This window comes from Haematobia irritans, chromosome 3, assembly GCF_050003625.1.
Source record: "Haematobia irritans isolate KBUSLIRL chromosome 3, ASM5000362v1, whole genome shotgun sequence".
Classification (NCBI taxonomy): domain Eukaryota; kingdom Metazoa; phylum Arthropoda; class Insecta; order Diptera; family Muscidae; genus Haematobia; species Haematobia irritans.
The window spans coordinates 214,419,170-214,436,144 of record NC_134399.1 but is presented as its reverse complement, the minus strand read 5'-3'; the positions used below and the strand labels follow the sequence as shown (position 1 = coordinate 214,436,144).

General features: G+C 34.7%; 3 protein-coding genes across 3 annotated transcripts in view; 1 reads left to right on the top strand and 2 right to left on the bottom strand.

Annotated features, from left to right (window-relative positions):
- LOC142232046 (vitellin-degrading protease) overlaps nucleotides 1-10,334 on the top strand; it is a 15,921-nt gene extending 5,587 nt beyond the window's left edge. Inside the window, exons 2-4 of the mRNA XM_075302750.1 lie at nucleotides 4,308-4,512; nucleotides 9,389-9,683; nucleotides 9,752-10,334. Of these exons, the coding sequence (XP_075158865.1) occupies nucleotides 4,308-4,512; nucleotides 9,389-9,683; nucleotides 9,752-10,108 (857 nt within the window). The 3' untranslated portion in view covers nucleotides 10,109-10,334. The remainder of the gene's footprint in view (nucleotides 1-4,307; nucleotides 4,513-9,388; nucleotides 9,684-9,751) is intronic.
- Nucleotides 10,335-12,122: 1,788 nt separating this feature from the next.
- LOC142231423 (uncharacterized) lies at nucleotides 12,123-14,235 on the bottom strand. The gene is made up of 4 exons (XM_075302030.1): nucleotides 13,866-14,235; nucleotides 13,523-13,666; nucleotides 12,519-12,841; nucleotides 12,123-12,317 (listed from the first exon to the last, which is right to left on the bottom strand). Exons 1-4 carry the CDS (start codon nucleotides 14,233-14,235, stop codon nucleotides 12,123-12,125), a joined length of 1,032 nt encoding a protein of 343 aa, XP_075158145.1.
- A 961-nt stretch (nucleotides 14,236-15,196) lies between these two features.
- LOC142232045 (trypsin eta-like) lies at nucleotides 15,197-16,448 on the bottom strand. Its single transcript, XM_075302749.1, has 3 exons — nucleotides 16,087-16,448; nucleotides 15,740-16,019; nucleotides 15,197-15,674 (listed from the first exon to the last, which is right to left on the bottom strand). The coding sequence occupies exons 1-3, from the start codon at nucleotides 16,335-16,337 to the stop codon at nucleotides 15,240-15,242; spliced, it is 966 nt and encodes a 321-aa protein (XP_075158864.1). The 5' UTR covers nucleotides 16,338-16,448; the 3' UTR covers nucleotides 15,197-15,239.
- Nucleotides 16,449-16,975: the final 527 nt, after the last annotated feature.

The following is a 16,975-nucleotide window of genomic DNA, read 5'->3' as shown; positions in this document are numbered from 1 at the left end:
ATCTGGGGATAAACCCGAGGTTTGGGGCTATTTCCACCAGACGCAAAATTTAATATGAATATGATCACTGAATATAATAGGAATATAATCACTTCAAACATGTTTCAAGAGCAAGATGGTATTTTAGACGGGGAACATGAAATATATTTGTCGCAAAAAATATTATTATAGGCATTTTTCTATGGGGATTTTTCACAGGGAAAAATATTTCAGCTGGGGATGTTTTGTGGATATACTTTCGAAATTTTGGGGATCTCTCTCGAAAAATTCTGGCAACCGTGTAATAAAATAGAAAACGTGCGTCCATCCAACCATCTTGCGTCCATCCAACCATCTTGCAGTCTATAGGGCTTTGCCCAAATAAATTTGACAAACATTCTTTTCCTCTGTTGGTTAAGCTACTCTTGTAGTTTAGTCAATGTATGGTTTTAAGCTGAAATAAAAAACAACAACAATGCTTAAAGAACAAAACCAACAATAACAAAACAAAACAAATGAAAATAGAAAATGTATAAAATTTTTTAAAAAATTTGAATCTCTACAAAATGGAATATATTTGTCGCAAATATGCATTTTTGTTTGGAGATACTTCATGGGGAAAATATTTCAGTTGGCGATTTTTTGGGGATATACTTTCCAAATTTTGCGGATCTTTCTCGAAAAAATCTGACAGCCTTGAAATAAAATTGAGAAAATGTATAAAATTAATTTATAAAAATTATATCTATATAAAATTATCTTATATATAGTTTTAAATAAAAATTTTTTAAGAAATTTTCGATATGAATATATTTCTTTTTAAAACAAAATTTCTATGAAGTTTCCCATTACTGACTATGTTGTTGTTTCATTTTTCTATTCCCCTTTTTTATTATCTTTAATTTTAAACGTTTTTATTTTAAAGATAATACTAAATTTGACAATATTCACTTACCCCCCATGAAGTTGATATTTAAACAACTTGGCAACCGATAAGGCCTACCATTCGTATTTTGGGGGGTATAAAAATAAAAATAAATCGAATGATATTCAGGTACATATTTCCAAAATTCCCACCGTACCACCTTTCCACGCTTTTTCGGTAGCTTTAATTAAAATTTTAGATTTTGTTTTTATTTTTTCTGAACAACAAAAACAACAACAATGCATGGTGATAAGTTTATTTAATATTTGTTTACTTTTTATTTTGTGTTCTATTTTTTTGCTGAAAAAAAATGTTCTTTGTTTAGAGCCAATGTTAAGGTCGTTGTCAATTATTCCCAAGTTTGTTGCCAGGGATACTCCATAGATAAATGATTGGGGAATATTATCGAATGTTCTTAGTTGCACTTGAGTTTTACGATTTCGTATATGTGATTATATTTCAATCGTTCGGAATATTATCACAACTAACTGGATTTTATTATAAAAAAATAATCAGTTGGAAAAATGACTACTTGGAAAATGTGGTAGTTGAAGTACTCTACTGTAAAATGATTAGAAAGTTTCTATTAACAGACGCCTCACGTCATTTAGTTTGAGCAAAGAAAATTGAGTTTAATCTAGCGCCTAAAAGTAGGCATTAAAAAACGAAACTTAATTTCTTTTCTGGGAAAAATTACCACTTATAGAAAGAGGTAGTTGAAGTACAATGATGGGAAATTTTCTATTAACAGATGTGAGGAGTCATTTAGTTTTGAACAAAGAAAGTTGAGTTTAATCAAGCGCCTAAAAGCAGGCATGAAAAAAAACAAAACTTAATTTCTTTTCTGAGGATCGTAATTTTAAAGTTATTTTCTTCAGGCTAACCAAAGTTCGTGGGAGATAAACGTGAAAACGGGTATCATAATCAAAAATTTACAGTGAAACCTCTCAAACTTGGACACTGTAAAAACGGACACCTCCTAAAAGTATACAGTTGTCTGGGGATGTTTGCTATGTTAACACATTAAAATTAACGTCTCATACATACAAAAATTTTTTTTTCTGATTCAATCACGAAATTAATAGATCCAATTAATTGTTTAATTGAAATGTCTTCAATCACAGAAATTATAGTATCAGTTAAAAAATTAATTGAAAGTCAATTAAAAATTTAATTGATACTATTAATTTTTGTGATTGATATTTATTTCAATTAAAAAATTTCTTGAATCAATTGAATTTTTAATTGAATATTTTTTTAAATTTCAATTATAATATTAAATGGAAAATTGTTGGATAAATTTTTTTCTGTGTAACTGGACACCTCCAAAATATGGACAAAATATAGGCGACCATGGGTGTCTACTTCTCAGACAAAATATAGGCGACCATGGTTGTCTACTTCTCAGAGGTTTCACTGCATTTACATTAAAGGGATATATTTTCCTATAAAAGAAAACTTTGTTGGTCTAAAATTTCCTTTCGGAGTGAAGTATTTTTATACCCCAAAACCACATAGTGGTTAGGGAATAATAACTTTAATCTGCCAAAAAAAATGTTCCTATCAGAAATATTGATTTTAGACTCCATAAAATATAGACCGATCGACTCAGAATCACCTCCGGAGTCGATCTAGCTCTTGGTGTCCCTCCGTCCGTCTGTCCGTCCGTTCATAATTTTGTTGTTCGCAGGATTCCGATCGCAATTAGTAACCGATTTTGATTTTTATTGGCACAGGGACGAACGCTATTGAATTCGGAAAAAATCGGATCAAATTTAGATATAGCTGTCATATATATGTATCGCCCGATTTCGATAAATGGGATCAGATTGCTCTCCTTTAGGAACCGATGGGCGTCAAATTTACCATAAAGTAATCTAATTTATCACCCTTTAAGTGTGCAAAATTTAATCGAAATCGGTTCCGGATTTAGCTATAGCTCCCATATATATGTATCGCCCGATTTTCCCAAATTTAGCTCTAAACACCTTATTTATCAACGGATCTTACTCAAAGTTTGCTAAATCTAATCTTCTATAGCACTTACTATATATGTGCAAAAAATCATCGAAATCAGTTCAGACTTAGCTATAGATTCCATATATATGTATCGCCCGATTTTCCCAAATTTGGCCATAAAACCCTTATTTATCAACCGATCTTACTCAAAGCTGGCTTACCCTAATATTCTACAGTACTGACTATTTGTGCAAAAAATCATCGAAATCGGTTCAGATTTAGCTCCCATATATATGTATCGCCCGATTTTCCCAAATTTGGCCATAAAACCCTTATTTATCAACCGATCTTACTCAAAGCTGTCTTACCCTAATATTCTACAGTACTGACTATATGTGCAAAAAATCATCGAAATCGGTTCTGATTTAGCTATAACTCCCATATATATGTATTGCCCGATTTTCCCAAATTTAGCCATAAACCCCTTATTTACAAACCGATCGTACTCAAAGTTGGTTAAATCTAATATTCTATAGCACTTATTATATGTGCAAAAAATCATAGAAATCGGTTCAGATTTAGCTATAGCTCCCATATATATGTATCGCCCGATTTTCCCAAATTTGGCCATAAAACCCTTATTTATCAACCGAACTTACTCAAAGCTGGCTTACCCTTATATTCTACATTATTGACTATATGTGCAAAATATCATCCAAATCGGTTCAGATTTAGCTATAGCTCCCATATATATGTATCACCCGATTTTCCCAAATGTGGCCATAAAACCCTTATTTATCATCCGTATTCGCACAAATTTAGCACAAACTGAGGGTTAGTGGTATTAACCAAATCTACAAAATATCATCCAAATCGGTTTAGATTTAGATATAGCTTCCATACATATGTAGCGTCCGATTTTGAAAAATTAACCTTATTTCTGACCATAATAGCCTTATTTATTAACCGATCTTATACAAATTTGGCCCAAGGTAACCTTTTGTGTTATCAAGCAAACCTGGAAAATATCATCCAAATCAGTTCAGATTTAGATATAGCTCACATATATACGGATCGCTAGATTTTCCCAAATTTGGGTATAATGCTCTTATTTATTAATTTAAAAATTTTATATATTACCCGATCGTAGTTAGACTTACATATAGCTCTTACATAAATATATTTTCCGATTTTCACAAATTTTGGGGTATGATATAGTCGGCCCCGGCCAACTTTCTAATTTACTAACTTGTTTTGTGTGTATTAGATATCAAAGCTTTCAGTTCGGTCTGTAGAGTGTTTGACGAAGGATGGTATATGAGCTTCGTTTCAAACTTTAAAGATATTTCCCAATCAATATATTCTACAATTAAATTTAAAATTTTAGCAATTATTTTTTTTTGTAAGATTTCCATTAACGACATTAACCCGTGTTTTATTTCAGGTGAAACCCAATTGGATTCATATGCAGATCGCATTCTATATTATCGAAATGATTTGAATGGCACAGAGGCATCGATCAACAATACGAAATATCATGCATCCATACGTTTAAAGGAAAAGGATCAACAATATGGGGTCGGTCATATGTGTTCCGGGGCATTGATTGCTCCATCAGTAGTTTTGACAACGGCAAGCTGTGTATATAAGTAAGTACAATAAAAGCGAAAGACATGTCCAGGGTTTTGAGAAAGTGTAGATAATAATTGGTGGCGAATTTACAGATTCAATTCAATCTTTCGTTTCCGAAAACTTCTTATGTTGTAATCAGTGTGGGGGATTTTCCCCCAAATTGGGGATAATTTTTTCGTGGTTGGGGATGAACATTTTGAGTTGGGGACTTGGAGATTGCGTGGGGAATTTCCATAAATTTGGAGATTTTTGTAGGGATTTTATTTTTGAAATGGGTTCAGTATAATAAATCAGGTTACATATAAAGCATTTGAACTAGAAATGGATGCAGTATTTAATTTTGGGGGCCAAAGCATAAAATATAATTTTACTAGCTCACTTGACTTATTTACTTTTGTGGAATTTATTCTCTATTCCACAAAAGTAAATAATAGCGAAGGTTCAGTGGTTAAGACTAGAAGTGCCCATATGTAATAGGTACTTTTAGTTAAATGTGGTATCACAATGGACTGAATAGTCTAAGTGAGCCTGAAATTTAATCGGGCTGTCACTTTTACCTAACCTAACCTAGCTCACTTGAGACATTTTTCTACAATTGTGGAATCATTTCTTGAGAACTAGTCACTTAATTTTCTCCTGTAATCATTGTTCATCACTGATTTGGGAAATATATCCCACATGAAGATGGTTCACCTTCATATTTATCTACCGCCCAATTTTATTACTTGAGTATTTAGAAGTAAATTTTCCATTTTCATTTCTCCAACATTTGGAAGACAATGTTGATTTTATGGCACTAAATTTACAATTTTTACTACCGCATAGCTTATTTCTTCTTTTTTTCTTAAAAAATTTCTCAAAAATGTATTGGTGTTTTTTATGGGGACTCTTCATTAATTTGGGGACGACAGCGTCCTAATTTGGGGACAAAAGCCAGAAAAAAACTGGCAACACTGGTTATAATTGTAATTGCTTTTATATTAAAAGCCTTTTAAATCAAGTAAAATTTTCCAAGCTCCTAAAAGTATGCAGAAAGTATGCCAGTATGCTTGTACTAAGATCATTTTTGCCAGTATTTGTTTGTTCTTGTCCCCGAATTAGGACATCCGAGTGTTTGTTAGAGAGATCAAACCCGGTGGACCGGTTTATTATCTTACACCGATTTTTGTCGGTTTTTGTGAATATGCCATTTTCGGTGGACCGGAAGAACTGGTGTTTTTAAGGGCTTAACAATAGGCTTATTTTATTATTATACCCATCACCATAAAATGGTGACGGGGGTATAATAAGTTTGTCATTCCGTTTGTAACACATCGAAATATCGATTTCCGACTATATAAAGTATATATATTCTTGATCAGGGAGAAATTCTAAGACGATATAAGCATGTCCGTCTGTCCGTCTGTCTGTCTGTCTGTCTGTCTGTTGTAATCACGCTACAGCCTTCAATAATGGCCCTATCGTCCCCAAATTTGGCACAGATTAGTTTTTTGTTTGCAGGCAGGTCAAGTTCGAAGATGGGCTATATCGGTCCAAGTTTTGATATAGTCCCCATATAAAACGACCTCCCGATTTGGGGTCTTGGGCCTATAAAAACCGTAGTTTTTATCAGATTTGCCTGAAATTGGAAATCCAGAGGTATTTTTGGACCATGAAGACGTGTGTCGAAAATGGTCCGTATCAGTCCATGTTTTGGTATAGCCCCCATATAGACCGATCTCCCGATTTTGCTTCTTAGGCGTCTAGAAACAGTATTTTCTATCCGATTAGTCTGAAATTGAAAATCTAGAGGTATTTTTGGACCAAAAGAAGGTTGTCGAAAATGGTTCGTATCGGTCCATGTTTTGATATAGCCCCCATATAGACCGATCTACCGATTTTGCTTCTTGGGCGTCTAGAAACTATATTTACCATCCCATTTACCTCAAATTGGAAATCTAGAGGTATTTTGGGACCATAAAGAGATGTCTCGAAAATGGTCCGTATCGGTCCATGTTTTGGTATAGCCCCAATATAGACCGATCTCCCGATTTTGCTTCTTAGGCGTCTAGAAACAGTATTTTCTAGCCGATTTGTCTGAAATTGAAAATCTAGAGGTATTTTAGGACCATAAGGAGGTGTGTCGAAGATGGTCCGTATCGGTCCATGTTTTGGTATAGCCCCCATATAGACCGATCTCCCGATTTTGCTTCTTGCGCGTCTAGAAACAGTATTTTCTACCCGATTTGTATGAAATTGAAAATCTAGAGGTATTTTGGGACCATAAAGAGGTGAGTCGAAAATGGTCCGTATCGGTCCATGTTTTGATATAGCCCCCATATAAACCAACCTTCCGATTTGGAGTCTTGGGCCTATAAAAACCGTAGTTTTTATCCAATTTGCCTGAAATTGGAAATATAGAGATATTTGAGGACCATAAAAAGGTGTGCCGAAAATGGTTCCCATCGGTCCATGTTTTGGTATAGCCCCCATATAGGCCGATATCCCGATTTTGTTTCTAGGGCTTCTAGAAACTATATTTACCATCCGATTTGCCTGAAATTGGAAATCTAGAGGTATTTGAGGACCATAAAAAGGTGTGCCGAAAATGGTGCTCATCGGTCCATGTTTTGATATAGCCCCCATAGAGACTGATCTCCCGATTTTGCTTCTTGGGCTTCTAGAAACTATATTTTCTATCCGATTTTCCTGAAATTTAAAATCTACAGTTCTTTTGGGACCATAAAAAGGTGTGCCGAAAATGGTGCCCATTGGTAAATTTTTTGGTATAGCCCCCATATAGACCGATCTCCCGATTTTGCTTCTTGGGCTTCTAGAAACTATATTTACCATCCGCTTTGCCTGAATTTCTTGAGCTTCTATAAACTGTATTTATTACCCGATTTGCCTGAAATTCGAAATCTAGGGGTATTTTTGGACAACAAATAAGTGTGCCGAAATTTAGGTATATCGGTCCATTTTTTGGTATAACCCTCATATAGACTGATCTCTCGATTTTTACTTCTTGGGCGTCTAGAGACTATGTTTTCTAGCCGATTTGTTTGAAATTCTGGAGGTATTTTAAGATAACAAATACGTGAGTAGCAAATGGTACCCACTACGACGAAGAGTTTTCAAAGAAAACTATCATATTTGATTCATGGTGGTGGGTATTTAAAATTCGGCCCGGCCGAATTTACTGCTGTATATACTTGTTTTTATATTTTTATTGACAATTAATGTCAACTTTAGATAAATACATATGGGCATTTTAATAAACTGCAATTAAAACCCTTCCCAAATATGAAGGGTAACAATAGAAATTCGATAATTTTAATAAATTATCGAATTTCTATTTTTCGTTGATATTTTGTGACAATACAAATAAATTTTCCTTTCCAACTTACGTGTTTTAATGAAACCGGTTATTATATTTCAAAAACTATTGTCAAACGGTTTTGGAAAAAGTCGAGGTTTTTAAAACTGCGAAATAACCCGGTTTTTTGATTATTCTAGTGTCTTTTAGTCCATCTGTTTGTATTTATTAGTCCATCTGTTTGTATAAAAGACCGAGGTTTGTTGATAGTCGGATTTTCTCGGTTAAAGAAACCCGAATTAATTAATTTCTATAAAGATCAATTTTCTATAAAGATACAAATTTGACAAAATTTTCTATAAAGATAAAATTTTGACAAAATTTTCTAAAGAAATAAAATGTTGACAAAATTTTCTGTAGAAATAAAATTTTGACAAAATTTTCTATAGAAATAAAATTTTGACAAAATAAAAAATTTCTAAAGAAATAAAGTTATGAAAAATTTTCTATAGAAATAAAATTATGAAAAATTTTCTATAGAAATACAAATTTGACAAAATTTTCCTTAGAAATAAAATTTTCTATAAAACAAAATTTTGACAAAATTTTCGTTAGAAATAAAATTTGGACAAAATTTTCTATAGAAATAAAATTTTGACAAAATTTTCTATTAAAAAAATTGACACAATTTCTTATTGAAATAAAATTTTCTATAGAGATAAAATTTTGACAAAATTTTCTACAGAAATATAATGTTGACAAAATTTTCTATACAAATAACATTTTGATAAAATTTTCGTTAGAAATAAAATTTTGAGAAAATTTTCTATAGAAATAAAATTTTGACAAAATTGTCTACAGAAATAAAATTTTGAGAAAATTGTCTACAGAAAAAAAATTTTGAGAAAATTTTCTATAGAAATAAAATTTTGACAAAATTTTCTATAGAAATAAAATTTTGACAAATATTCTATAGAAACAAAATTTTGGCAAAATTTTCCATAGAAATAAAATTTTGACAAAATTTTCTATAGAAATAAAATTTTGACAAAATTTTCTATAGAAATACAATTTCTACAAAATTTTCTATAGAAATACAATTTTGACAAAATTTTCTACAGAAATAACATTTTGATAAAATCCTCTATAAAAATACAATTTTAGAATTTTGGCAGAATTTTCTATAGAAATAAAATTTTGACAAAATTTTTTATAAAATTAAATTCATTAGAAAATTGGCTATAGAAAGAAAATTTTGACAAAATTTGCTATAGAAAGAAAATTTTGACAAAATTTTCTATAGAAAAAAATTTTTGACAAAATTTTCGATAGAAATAAAATTTTGACAAAATTTTCTATAGAAATAAAATTTTGACAAAATTTTCTACAGAAGATTTTTTTGTTTGGTAGTATTTTGGTAGAATTTTTTTCCAACTTTTACCATATAGGCGGATTCTGGCAACTTTTGTTTCTTTTTTTTTTTGCAGATTAATTTATTATATAATTTTTAAGTATTACTTCATTTGAAGAGGCAAAGTAATAGGTTAATATACTAAATGTGCATAATATACTAAAAATGCATTTATCTCTATTTGCAGTTATGATGACAATAAGCCTTATCATCCATCCGAATTAAAAGTGGTTTTGGGCTCTATGACACGTTATCAACAGCATGAGCAAACATTGATTTATAGTGTGACACACAGTTATCAGCCGGCAACTTTTGATGCCGAAAAGCTACGTGACAATTTGGCCATACTAATGTTGGAAAGAGATATACCCGAAATGAGTGAACACATAAAACCGATTACTTTGCAACCGCACAACACTAACTGGTATGACAATAAGAGTGATAAGAAATATAAGGTTACCACCTGGTTGAAAACACAAGAGGTAGGGTATAGATGAAATTTCTCTCAGACAAATAAAAAATATTAAACCAAAAATTTTCCTTCTTCTAGGGCCTTTTCTTGAATCCCTTAATGTTTTTGGATGCCAGCCAAGTGGATGATAAAGAATGCAAACAGCAATATGGCCCAATATATGGTCCCGGTATGTTTTGCATGAAAACCTCTGTGCCCATGCTACTCTCCGATGAGGGTTCTCCTCTATTTGTTGATAACAAATTATTGGGTTTGATGAGCTTTAACATGGGTACCGACAGCATATCGGTTTATACCGATATTTCCTATCATTCCAAATGGATTCAAGAGAAAATAGGTAATGGCCATAATCAAAATAGTTCAGCGTGGGGTATGCTGGGTTTCCTAGCATTGACTTGGATAGCGCTGAAACGTTCCAAATACTTTAAGTTATAATTAATTTTTGTTTGTTTTTTTTCCAAATTGGCAAAACATATTTTGTAAAAAAAGAGATCTCGTTTCGAAAGAAGAATTTTTTTTGTTAAATTTTGTTTTTAAGCACCTTAGATGTTGTAAGAGTACAAAGAATCTGTGTAGACTGTTTGATTGAAAATAGTATTTTTATTTATAGAAATAAGTATGAAAAAATAATAAAAATAAAATTATAATAATTTTATTTAAACTATCCAAAATTTTATTAACTTGTAGCTGTCTTTGAAACACTTTTTAACCTATTGAAAATTCAACAAGTATATACGGCCGTAAGTTCGGCCAGACCGAAGCTTATGTACCCTCCACCATGGATTGCGTAGAAACGTCTACTGAAGCCGATGGCAAGGTATCATAAAATTTCCTAACAACGTAATATATACCATATAGTCCATACATATTAAACTACAAAAGGGCCGATTAGAAATAAAATTTTGACAACATTTTCTATAGAAGTAAAATTTTGACTAAATTTTCTATAGAAATAAAATTTTGACAAAATTTTCTATAGAAATAAAATTTTGACAAAATTTTCTATAGAAATAAAATTTTGTCAAAATTTTCTATAGAAATAAAATTTTGACAAAATTTTCTATATAAATAACATTTTGACAATGTTTTCTATAACAATAAAATTTTGGTAGATTATTTTTGGCTCGAGTGGCAACCATGATTATGAACCGATATGGACCAATTTTTGTGTGATTAGGGATCGGCTATATATAACTATAGACCGATATGGACCAATTTTGGCATGGTTATTAGCGGCCTTATACTAACACCACGTTGCAAATTTCAACCAGATCGGATGAATTTTGCTCCTCCAAGAGGCTCCGGAGATCAAATCTAGGGAACGGTTCATATGGGGGCTATATATAATTATGGACCGATATGGACCAATTCTTGCGTGTTTGTTAGAGACCATATACTAACACCACGTACCAAATTTCAACCGGATCGGATGAAATTTGCTCCTCTAAGAGGCTCCGGAGGTCAAATCTGGGGATCGGTTTATATGGGGGCTATATATAATTATGGGTCGATGTGGACCAATTTTTGCATGGTCATTAGAGAACATATACCAACAGCATGTACCAAATTTCAGCCGGATCGGATGAAATTTGTTTCTCTTAGAGGCTCCGCAAGCCAAATCTGGGGATCGGTTTATATGGGGGCTATATATAATTATGCACCGATGTGGACCAATTTTTGCATGGTTGTTAGAGACCATATACTAACATCATGTACCAAATTTCAGCCGGATCGGATGAAATTTACTTCTTTTAGAGCAATCGAAAGCCAAATTTGGGGGTCCGTTTATATGGGGGCTATACGTAAAAGTGCACCGATATGGCCCATTTGCAATACCAACTGACCTACATCAATAACAATTACTTGTGCCAAGTTTCAAGTCGATAGCTTGTTTCGTTCGGAAGTTAGCGTGATTTCAACAGACGGACGGACGGACGAACATGCTCAGATCGACTCAGAATTTCACCACGACCCAGAATATATATACTTTATGGGGTCTTAGAGCAATATTTCGATGTGTTACAAACGGAATGACAAAGTTAATATACCCCCATCCTATGGTGGAGGGTATAAAATGAAAAGATTTTTCGAATGATATTGATAATAAAATTAAAACAAATCATCCAATGTTGCTCTTAAAACATTTGCAGGCATTTGTCATCTGGTTTTGTTCATTTCTAGTGAAAAAATCTATACATGACATCCCTATGTATTCAAATGAGTGTGTAAACAAATACAATAAGCCGGCAAGCTTATTGTATTTGTCGTCGCGGCGAAAATGTTTCGCCTACACTGATCACGGGTTTAATAGCTCTGCTATTCCAAGATGGTAATTTGTATGGGTACCTCGACAACACCTTAGATGGCGGGAGGATCTTGATACCCTTATGAAAATTGGCAAAAGGTTAATGCAAACACAACCTTTCGCGGTTTGTAGGACAGCTTTCTCTCAGGTATGGATGTTATTCCGTTGTATCCATAGTGGCGCTGCATTGTTAATCTCTGAGTGCCCAACTATCTTGTAGTAGGCAGCACAATGAGTTACTTTAGTTCCTCCGCCCTCGTTGCAGTCGGGTCTACGGCCCGGGGCGGAGACAGGGTTTTCAACCCTGTCCAAGGACTTCAAACCCCCATTTGGAGTATGCTTATTTCCCGAAAAACTCGAAAATACCAACTCCAAAGGGCTACAACAACAACAACTTTAGTTCCTACTGCGGAGCTTACCTCAAAAGAAGGAGAGGCGAGATCGGTAAATTCCATTTCGTTTTGGGTGCTGTTTATGGCATTCGTAACTCCGGTGTAAGTTAGTTGTCGCTTCATAACTCCCGACAAAATGATTAATTACCCCTTGAAAACCGGACCAGTTATCGTAGAAAGCTTTACCGTTGATTTCTATGTCCCTGGGGATTCCACTCAAGAGCTTGTCTGGCATATCATCGCATGGTCTTCTCAGAATATTCCCAATCCATGTTCGTCGTCGGACATCGGCTTCAATTGGCTTACGGTTGGAAATCGCTAATAGTTCGTCGTTTGTGACCCAGTTTGACCAGAAGATTTTAAGTATTTGCTTTAAGCATTTGTTGTGAAATGATTGGAGCTTTCTGCGGGAGTTTTGTGTAGTACTCCAAGTGATGCAGCCGTATGGAAGGATCGATTTAACGCCTAACTCTGTGCAAAGAATGAAAAGCGTTTCTGGTTTTATTTATTCGGCCCGATATATCATTTTGTGAGCCTCCATCTTTGGTAATGGTGTGAGAATGTTTCAACATCTTCGATTAACTGGCCGTCGTTGTTGCTTCCAATTTCCATTAACTTTGTTTAATCTTCAGGCCAACAGGCTTGGCATTTCTTCATAGGACGTGGAGTTTCTTTTCAATATCCTCAAATCTGTGAGCAAAAAGGAAGATATCATCCGCATAATCGATGTCGAATAGAAATCCTCTCATATTCCATATGGTGTTTCGACATTTGTCTGTTGCACAGTCTAGGTTAGGTTAGGTTAGGTGGCAGCCCGATGTATCAGGCTCACTTAGACTATTCAGTCCATTGTCATACCACATTGGTGAACTTCTCTCTTATTACTGAGTGCTGCCCGATTCCATATTAAGCTCAATGACAAGGGACCTCCTTTTTATAGCCGAGTCCGAACTGCGTTCCAAATTGCAGTGAAACCACTTAGAGAAGCTTTGAAACCCTCAGAAATGTCACCAGCATTACTGAGGTGGGATAATCCACCGCTGAAAAACTTTTTGGTGTTCGGTCGTAGCAGGAATCGAACCATTGCACCACGGTGGCTCCCTGTTGCACAGTCTAGGAGTATGAGATATAAGGTGGGTGGTAGGACGCAACCTTGTTTGACGCCTGCTTCTGTCTCGAATTCTTCACATTCTTCTCCATTATAACGTAATTTGTATTTTGCACCTCTATACAGTTCTCGTATTAGGTTTACTATTTTCGGCGATATTCCTTTGATACTTAGACCATCCCACAGTGCTGGACGGGATACAGTGTCGAACGCAAGTCGACAAATAAGAGCTACGCATTACAGTTGTATTCAATGGACTGCTCTATAAAAATTCTAACCATATTTATATGGTCTGTGCACGATCTGCCAGGTCTGAACTCGGCCTGTTGGTTCCTAAGAATGTACAGTCTAGGAGTATGAGAAATAAGGTGGGTGGTAGGACGCAACCTTGTTTGACGCCTGCTTCTGTCTCGAATTCTTCACATTCTTCTCCATTATAACGTAATTTGTATTTTGCACCTCTATACAGTTCTCGTATTAGGTTTACTATTTTCGGCGATATTCCTTTGATACTTAGACCATCCCACAGTGCTGAACGGGATACAGTGTTGAATGCGCTCTCTAAGTTGACAAATAGGAGGTACGCATTGCAGTTGTATCCAATGGACTGCTCTATAAAAATTCTAACCGTATTTATAGGGTCTGTGCACGATCTTCCAGATCTGAACTCGGCCTGTTCGTTCCTAAGTATGGATTCTACAGAAATGCGATTAAGTAGTATCGCCGACAGTAGTTTATTGACTGCATTCAGCAGCATAATATTCCTACAATTTCTGCGCAGCCTGAGATCTCCTTTCTTTGGAATCGTTACAATTACGCCATCCATCCAGCAATCCATTATAGCTTCTTCTTCCCATACATTTGTTATAATTGGTGTCAGCGCTTCTCCAATCGGCTCCTTGCCGTATCGTAGTAGCTCGGAGGGGATATTGTGAGGCCCAGGATATTTTTAACATTTTTTTACCACGCAAAAATATATTTTCAAGCGATGTTCATTGGTCTATAGTTTGTTTGGGAAGGAAGCCTTTTTTGCGCGTAGTCTGGAAATAATGGTATGATTTGGGTATGGTGGTCGCCTCAGGCTCGTAGTATCTGCGTATTTTATGGTATTGGTTTCCGAAAGCCCCCTTATCCGAAATCTTAGTTTTGGAACAGGAAGTCGAAACTGCAGTGCAGATCGAAGTCATAGCTTTGGAACTATAGGACGAAACCTCAGTACTTAAACTACGAGCAGACGTCCCAGGGTTAGGTTAGGATAGGTATAGTGACAGTGATACATTTCTGGGTCACTTAGACTATTTAAACCATTGTGTTACCACTGTGGTGAATTTCCCTCTTACCACTGAGTGCTGCCCGATTCTACGTTTAGCTCAATGGCAAGGGACCTCCTTTTTATAGTCGAGTCCGAACGATTCCACATTGCGGTGAAACCACTTAGAGAAGCTTTGAAAGACTTAGAAATCTCACCAGCATTACTGAGAGGGTATAACCCAGTCATCAAAAAAATTGGGGGGTTTGGTTGAAACTGGGATAGAATCCATGATCCTTTGTATGCAAGCCGGACATGCTAAACATTGCACCACGGTGGCGCCCAGACCGAAGTTTCATGCATGGTGGAACCTTACGAGTTTACACTGTAGACCGACGCCTCAATTGTTCAACCGTAGAATTGGATTTTTGATTTTAAACACAAACTTGATTGATGCGCAATTTCTCAGTTGTGATTCTAAATCTTAAATTTCTCTTATTTTTTATTCCATTTTAAAATAATGACAATAATTTTGAGAAAATACTTAGCATTGATATCATTAAAGAAATAAAACTTGCATTATAACCAAACGATGGTGCAGAATTCAAACTATGGGTCCCGGTACCATTTGTTGTATTGTGCATGTGGTATCTGAGCTGTATCGATTCATTACTACTACGGAACCATTCAATATATTTGGCTACATTAGTATAGACTCCAGGATATTTGGGTAGAGCGCATCCAGTGCCAAAGGAAACAATACCAACCAATTTGTTGTCACACATCAAAGGACCTCCAGAATCGGCGGTACACGAGTCTCGCATGCCTTCGAAATAACCAGCACACATCATACCATCCTGTATTATTGAATATCCATAATTCTCAGAACATCTGGTGCGATTGAGAATAGGTGCTTCAAGAGCGCGTAGATGCTGGGCTAATTCACCCTGAAAGGGAAATACGATTTCTATAGTTAAAATGTTTGCTGGAATAAGCATTTTCTAACACTTACATCTTCTGTTATACCCCAGCCACTGACTAAACACAAAGTCCCCTCTTCAATGTTGGGATTTTCATTCAATTCGATTAAAGTGGCTCTGGTATATGAGTCTGGTACAGGTTCGTTCAGCACCATAATGGCAATGTCATCGCGGAAAGTGGCTGGATCAAAAGTTGAAGATGGTGCAATTTCTCTGACATCCAATTTAAGAGAATTGAGTTCCACGGTACGATCAACATTACCCATAACTATAACAAAATCACTTGCATTGCGGTATACTTTATTGCCGTCACTGTAATGGGAATTCAAAACAGATTGCTATTGAAATGGGAAAATTGGAGAATTTATTGCCAACATACTCCCAAACACAATGAGCTGCAGTCAGCACCAGGTTAGGTGCTACCAAAGATCCACCACATGTATGTCCTTTTCCGAACTCCAATTCATCACGTTCCTTGTAGCGTACAGAAACTTGATAGCGCGTATTTTCCCAAGAAACTTCACTACCATTGATAATACGAGATTCCGAGACAAAAGGCAGAGTATTGGCCTTTACGGAAATATGTATTAAGGATAATCCTACTAGAAGTCCTTGCATAAATATCCACATATTGTTTGCACTCTTTCAAAATATTTTTACAATTTTAAAACTTTGTCCCTCTTTCTCTGAATTAATTTGCTGACTAAACCGATTCTCCTTGAATTTAAAGTATTTATTATTTTATAGTTGTGAATGATAAATTACAATGACCATATGTACGTTCTCTCAATGCATTGCGTTGTAATTTTAGACAATGAAGAATCATTGAAAAAAAATATTGAGTATCTCTTCGAAACTCTTCACTAAGATAAGATAGAAAATTAATTGCGTCAGGTAAAATGTCGTCAGCTGTTTCTATTAATTTTCTTCGAAATATATACTTTTTAAGAATAACTCAACATCTCAAGAACTTTGAACAATTTTTAAACTATATCTAACATTGGATAGTGGCGGAAAATATTTTTAAAATGGGGAAATGGGTTGTCATTGTAATAAGCCTTTGGATTCATGTGAATCACTATTATTGCTTTGAAGATTGGCGATACAAGTCTTCTAACGCCAGAATAATCAAACGGTTTATTCGAAATGCTGATTGTTTTTGGAGTATCCCCCGAGAATTGATGTATGAAAAAAATAGGAAGAATAACAAGTATATACGGCCGTAAGTTCGGCCAGGTCGAAGCTTATGTACCCTCCATCATGGATTG

What these genes read in the sequence shown, in the direction of transcription:
- LOC142231423 (XM_075302030.1), bottom strand. Translation starts at nt 14,235, where the DNA reads ATGCTGCTGAATGCAGTCAATAAACTACTGTCGGCGATACTACTTAAT. An exon ending in AGAAGCAGGCGTCAAACAAG is followed by an intron (nt 13,667 to 13,865) that starts GTTGCGTCCTAC and finishes TATCCCGTCCAG; the next exon opens with CACTGTGGGATGGTCTAAGT. An exon ending in AGAAGCAGGCGTCAAACAAG is followed by an intron (nt 12,842 to 13,522) that starts GTTGCGTCCTAC and finishes TTCTTTGCACAG; the next exon opens with AGTTAGGCGTTAAATCGATC.
- LOC142232045 (XM_075302749.1), bottom strand. Translation starts at nt 16,337, where the DNA reads ATGTGGATATTTATGCAAGGACTTCTAGTAGGATTATCCTTAATACAT. An exon ending in GCAGCTCATTGTGTTTGGGA is followed by an intron (nt 16,020 to 16,086) that starts GTATGTTGGCAA and finishes TTCCCATTACAG; the next exon opens with TGACGGCAATAAAGTATACC. An exon ending in GCTGGGGTATAACAGAAGAT is followed by an intron (nt 15,675 to 15,739) that starts GTAAGTGTTAGA and finishes TTTCCCTTTCAG; the next exon opens with GGTGAATTAGCCCAGCATCT.